Source organism: Orycteropus afer, unplaced genomic scaffold, assembly GCF_000298275.1.
Source record: "Orycteropus afer afer isolate SDZICR_OR568_19922 unplaced genomic scaffold, OryAfe1.0 scaffold00005, whole genome shotgun sequence".
Classification (NCBI taxonomy): Eukaryota; Metazoa; Chordata; class Mammalia; order Tubulidentata; family Orycteropodidae; genus Orycteropus; species Orycteropus afer.
In genome coordinates this window covers 9,635,964-9,642,188 of record NW_006921592.1, presented here as the reverse complement: position 1 = coordinate 9,642,188, position 6,225 = coordinate 9,635,964, and the positions used below count along the sequence as shown (strand labels likewise).

At 35.9% G+C, this 6,225-nt stretch overlaps 1 protein-coding gene across 1 annotated transcript in view; it reads left to right on the top strand.

Annotated features, from left to right (window-relative positions):
* PRUNE2 (prune homolog 2 with BCH domain) overlaps positions 1-6,225 on the top strand; it is a 362,578-nt gene that overhangs the window by 341,561 nt on the left and 14,792 nt on the right. The window contains 2 exon segments of the mRNA XM_042780613.1: positions 4,056-4,158; positions 5,014-5,145. Coding sequence (XP_042636547.1) covers positions 4,056-4,158; positions 5,014-5,145 — 235 coding nt within the window.

The window sequence follows — 6,225 nt, the reverse complement described above, 5'->3', positions numbered from 1 at the left end:
GTCTTCCTTGTCTGTAGCTAACACCACTCTCTTAGATCTTAATGATGATAAAGCAATACTCTTTAGTTACCAACCAATTGAATTCATCCTCCTGGCTTCTGATGAGCATTTAAAAAACAGCAATTCATAGAGAATGTTGGCTTTGTTTTGGTGCCTTGGATTTTACTATGAGGAAGTTTTCCCATTCAGGCCAGTAGAAAAATGTCTGCCATATAGTGTTCTGTACAGGACAATTGCAAGATGGGTGTGGTTAAAAGTTGTGCACACTAGCAGCACTTCCAGACCCTGATGAGTGTCCACACCAATTGGGATACTGGTGCAGGACAGCAGTATTTGGATAAATAATTCAAACCCTCAAAAGATGATTCAAAGTCTGCATCTTCAGTTACCGTGGTATGAGATACCGCCCAAGGCACTGTAGAATGTAGAAGTGTTGGGTTCAAGACCTGTTTTTGCCACTTACTAGACCTTGGATGCATCACTTAGCTTTTCTGGACCTCAGTTACTTACTTTATCAGTCTAATTGAGATGGTCTCAAAGCTAGTGTTCACATCCTGCGAGTCAGTGGGAGACTCTGGGAGGAGCAAACATTTAAGCACTGGGCTGCTAACTGAAAGATTGGTAGTTCAAGTCCAACCAGAGACACATCAGATGAAAGGGCTTACAATCTACTTCCAGAAACCAGGCACTAAAAACTCTTTGGAGCCCAACTCTCCTATGACACAGGGGGTCGCCATGAGTCAGATGACTTAATGACAGCTGGTTTATGAGCCCTTGAGCAATATCCCTGCCACCCTCTTAAATAACAGAAGCAAGGAGAGGTGGCGGCATCAATGATTAGCCAAAAGTGAGGGGGTTACTTTGAGGCCAAAATGTGCTTTCTTGAACTTGGAACAGAGAACACATGTAAATAATCAAGATTCATCATGCCAAAGAATTGTTAACAAGGAGTTTCCTTTCTTGTTTTTCACTTCTCTTATTTTATTATAGGAGATTCAGGTAATCTTCTCTGCAGTGTTGCTGGAAAAATGACCCTGAAAAGAATGAGGACAAGCGTTGCTCCCTGGTGTGTGTGTGTGTATGTTTTGGTTGCGACTGTGACATCTTTCCTTCTCTCTCCATTCCATTTACTGGCCAGCAAACTTGTGTTACATCCCTTTCATGTCTCCCTGTCCTACCTCAGGTAAGGTTTGCCTTCATTGCTTCAGAGGGTCTCAGGAGGCACCGAGGTGGGATGTTTCATGCACCACAGCACATATGCCCTGAATTCCCTTCATGTTTATTGAGATTAGAGTTTAACAAGATAACTTTTCTTTAAACCAAACCTGAAATGAATTATACTGCTGCAAACAGATAACGTCACTTGAGGAAGCTACCACTCACTATGGAACAGAAATTGAGGGTTTAGCTGACCCCCTTGAAGCATCTGGGAGGGCCAAAAAGCAAACGGTCCTGTTGATTCTCATTATTGCATTTTGCCAGCAAAGCAAGACTCTGCTGAGAATCACTATCTGAAGTATCGCCAAAGTCTGACAAAGGAAAACTCCACGTGGAAATATTTTTCTTCTATTTCCTTTTTTCCATTACCTCCTTCTCTCCTTCTGTTTTTTTCTCTCTTTGGCCCCTACTTTCCTTCCTGTAGCTCCTCTACCCAAAAGTACAAAAAACCATCTTCATTTGTCTTATTTATGTAAAGACATTTATTACCTAGAAATGGAGTAACCATGACACCACAGCATCATAAGAACAGGCAACAACGACACAAAAAGCTGAATTGCCATTTAAGATGACTTCTAAAATAGTCTTCATAAACCTACATCTTTTTTTTTTTTATATTCTAATGTCTTAGGAATTCTCCAGAAATAGGTAAAGAAGCAAAGTAACTGATCGGTCATGGTCTTGAAATTATTCTGACACCCTGCAGCCAGACAGCTACATTTAGATAAATGTCTATTATCTCCTTTAAAGAACTGGATCTTTTTCATTGACCCCAGCCTGAATCACATACCTTTGTGTTTCTGGGATTACTAGCTAGTCTGCCATGTCTTTTGTGGATTTCCAGTTAGATAGCTATCCTCTTAAATACAGTTGCTTGATAGGAGCAAGCATTTCTTGTGTTAAAGTGTACTTCCACTACCATTTTCCTTCACATTTGCATTTGAAATAGAAGATGATAAATACCTATATATTGGAAAAAGATGGAAACTAAAGCAAAAATTCTAGAAAGAAACTACTGCAGCCCTGTTTCACAAACATGTTACACCAGTGTATCCTTACATTGACTTCCATTTAGAAGGTATCTCTAGCATAAACACTGTATATAACAACCTCAAATTAGTAATACACAAACCCATAATTTGATGTATTTTTAGTCAGTATCATTCTTCCTCCACCTTTTGTGGTAGTCATACTATCTATCTTGGTTTAGAACATATTATTAAACTGCTTTTCAAGAGTTAAGTTTATCCAAATCTACATGCAGTACGTATATTACTGCCATGTATAATCACCAGGAAGGGTACTTAGAATTCAAAAAAATTTAACCAGAATGAGTTCTGAGAGGGCTTGGCAGCCTTGAGGGTATGTTCTGTCTTATTCAAAGCTTTAAGGAAGTGTCTATTTAATGATTCTGAAGTCCAGAACTATGTTATATGACAGAAACTATTAGTATTTAAGAGGGGATATTAAATGAAAATATAGTGCATCATTTTCTAAGTATGGAAGACACATGAAATTCCATACACCTATCTGTAGGGGTTTGACCAGCACCTACCATGAATTTCAAAGATGAGCTCTAAAGGAGCACAGAATTTACTAAAAAGATAGGGCAAAGTCACAATTATCTCAGAGCTTTCAAACAGTGCGTATGATGTCCTGAAATATATCTACATTTTCCTCGGCCTTTAAGAGTTTCAATGGCCACACTCACCTACATCTTCCCCTCCTTTCTTCTCACTACCACCTGCAAACCCACTATGCCATGTTAAGTTTTCCTGAAAAGCACAAATTTTCATAAAACTCAAAAAAGAGGTAGTCTTGAGCCAGGGTCTTCTTGAGTTAGCCCCTTTCTTTAACAGACTCGGCTCTGAATTCTGTGTTTAGTTGTTCTAGACCTTGTAAGAACTTTCTGTGTATCTCCACACTGCCTGTTGAGTGCAGTGATCCCAGGAGTACCACAGGCAAGTGCACCAGTGACTTGAAATCTAAATAAAGTTGTTTTATTCACCAACGCACTAGTATCTGGTCACTAGAGTGCATACATCTGAGATTATTATATAGTTCAGTGAGTAAATTTTCCCCTCAAATTAACTGGAGTTTAAAATTAAAATGACCTAAAGAAGATAAAAGGAAACCTCTTCACCATTAAAGGAAGGCAGTATTATATAAACTAGCTTTTAGTATTACATAAATTAGAAACTCGTAAAACAAAAAGTGTTGCCCTCTCATCCTTCAATAAATTCAGTATGTATATAGCCCATTCACAACTATGCATGACACATATAATCATTCATAATACAAATATGTATTTGCAGATATATTCACACTGTATACAGGTAGTCCCCAACTTACTAAGTATTTGAGTTCCAAGAAACCACACTTAACCACCACTGAGTTCTTATTATTTGTGTATTTTTTTTAATGTATGTATGTATTATAATATATCTGTAAGTTTATGTGTAGTATTTCCAACCCCCACAGACAAATAAGGATCAGATTTATAAGATAGTGATAATAAAAGGCAATATTGAAAACTGAAAAAAAAAAAAATGAGGTATTCAACTTACTTTAGAACCAACTTATGATGGAGTTATCAGAACAGAACACCATTGTAAGTCGGGGACTATCTGTATTTAAGACTATATAACATATGTTATCTGCTGTATATACATAAAGAAATAGAGTCTGTAGTTAGACTACATAATGCTCATTTAGAGATATATCTATTCTACCCACATACACACACATGCCTAGGCTTCCCAATTTATCCTTTAGGTTAAATACTATCTTGTTAAAAGCTTTCAATTGGTTACAATGTCTTTTTGTTTGTCCCTCAGGATACTATGGGGATGGTCTAAATGCCATCATTGTGTTTGCCGCCTGTTTTCTGCCAGACAGCAGTCGGGCGGATTACCACTATGTCATGGAAAATCTTTTCCTGTGAGTGATACTTATGACAAAGTGCTTTGAATTAATGACTGTGGGCATGGAATGGCAGATAGAGCACCTTTAATTAAAGGAGAATATTCTAAGGGTTTGATTAAAAAAGTCAATGAACTCTCTGTCAAGAAAAGCATGGATCAAGAGACTAAAATCTTTAAAGGAGCTCTTTTGTCAGCAGAATGGATTGAAAACAAAATGAACACACTTTGGCCTGTATTTTTTAAATCCTGTAACATTTCTTTTGGGTGAAGTATTATTTCTGTTCCCCGATAACATGTTCTTAGTCAACTGGCTTTGTTTTTTCTGCCCTTCTTTAATCTTAGGTACCCTAAGTATTTGATAACATTGTTGGCATTTTTGAAAGTCAGGTTTCTAATCCAAACAGGAATCTGGGTTTCCATTCAGTTCAGCACTTATTTTATGTTAGGTACTCTATTACCTTACATTTTGAAGATGCTATGAAAAAGTAAGATACCTTCATAATATAGTAATACTTGAAATAGTTAAATAAAAAGGATAATAAACTTTTATTCTGTATAACACATTAAAAATAGAATAGGATATGGAATATAGCCTTGCCTAAAGTCAAGATACAACTGAGATGACTTATTTTACTTATGTACCTGCATTTAAAAAAAAAAAAAAAACAACATAAAAATAAATGAGCAATACTCACTCTCAGAGAAATGATCTTAATAGGTAACTGCATTCTTCTCAAGGTGAAGAGGTAATATGTACAACTATTCTTAACTATTATGCACTCTGTAATTTAAATGTCATAAATTGTGGTATAAATAGAATGGAGTATATCATGTGGCAACTGAAAACACTCCTGTTCCTTCCTGTGATCAGATATGTAATAAGTACTTTGGAGCTGATGGTAGCTGAAGATTATATGATTGTATATTTGAATGGTGCAACCCCAAGACGGAAGATGCCAGGGCTAGGCTGGATGAAGAAATGCTACCAGATGATTGACAGACGGTATGTGAACTCCATTATTTAATCACTGTTTTAATTTTCTCAATAGCCCCCACATCTAATCCCTTTCACTCTACCAAAGGTGCAGTCACATTTTATGAACATTTGAATGTCACATATTGGAAATAATAAATTATAAAAATATCAATATATGTATCACTTGGCGCCCAAAACTTGAAATAATACATATTGTCCCAAAATTTTTTTAAATGTAGTAATCTCAAACTTGATGGACAAAGTCTATTTTAAACTATGCTATATGCTATTTTCTCATGGAGGTGCACCTTGAGCTGGTAAACCAAAATACCTGTGATTCTTTACTAGTATCCTGTGATCCTGCTGCTGTTTATATGCATTGGAGCTGTTGTGATTTGGACAACCATTAAGGTGTTATTTCAATTTTCCCATTAATTCAAGTTAAAGTTAACCACTAACCCACTAGTACCTTTGGGTGAATTAGAATCCATACTGACCTTACTAGAATAAAACATTGCCATCTGCAGGGAAATTAATCATAAACATGCATAAGGTTGATGTCTATGATTTGTGGCATCCCTTTAGATGTGGATCCTTGTATAACAATACACGAGTACCCTGACTATAATACTTATTTAAAAATCCATTTTATAATCTAAACATTCATAAAGTAGAATTGCCAATGCTGAGAAGAGGTGTCAGAAAATCAATTCTATTAAAATAATAATCTTAAGGTCATTACAACCACTATGATATACTGTTACTATTTCTGTTATATAAAGAAGAAACTCTCTGAAGGCTCACTGAGATCAAATAACTTGTCTAAGTGACTCTTAAGAGTATTTGCTTTCCAAAAAAGGAAAGATAATGCTGACAAATATAAAAAGCATTATTAAACCAAAATATGTCATGATGGTTATAGATGGATGCACACCAAGAATACAACCATTCTATTTTACATTGATTCCTTTTGGAAAGTTGTGTTTGAATTATGTATATTTTGAATTATGTCTCAAAAAACATCCTTTTTGTTAATCATGGCCATTTTATACCTTCTGAGCAGATCATAGTAACTTGCCTAGAACTCCCCCAAATTACATATATCCT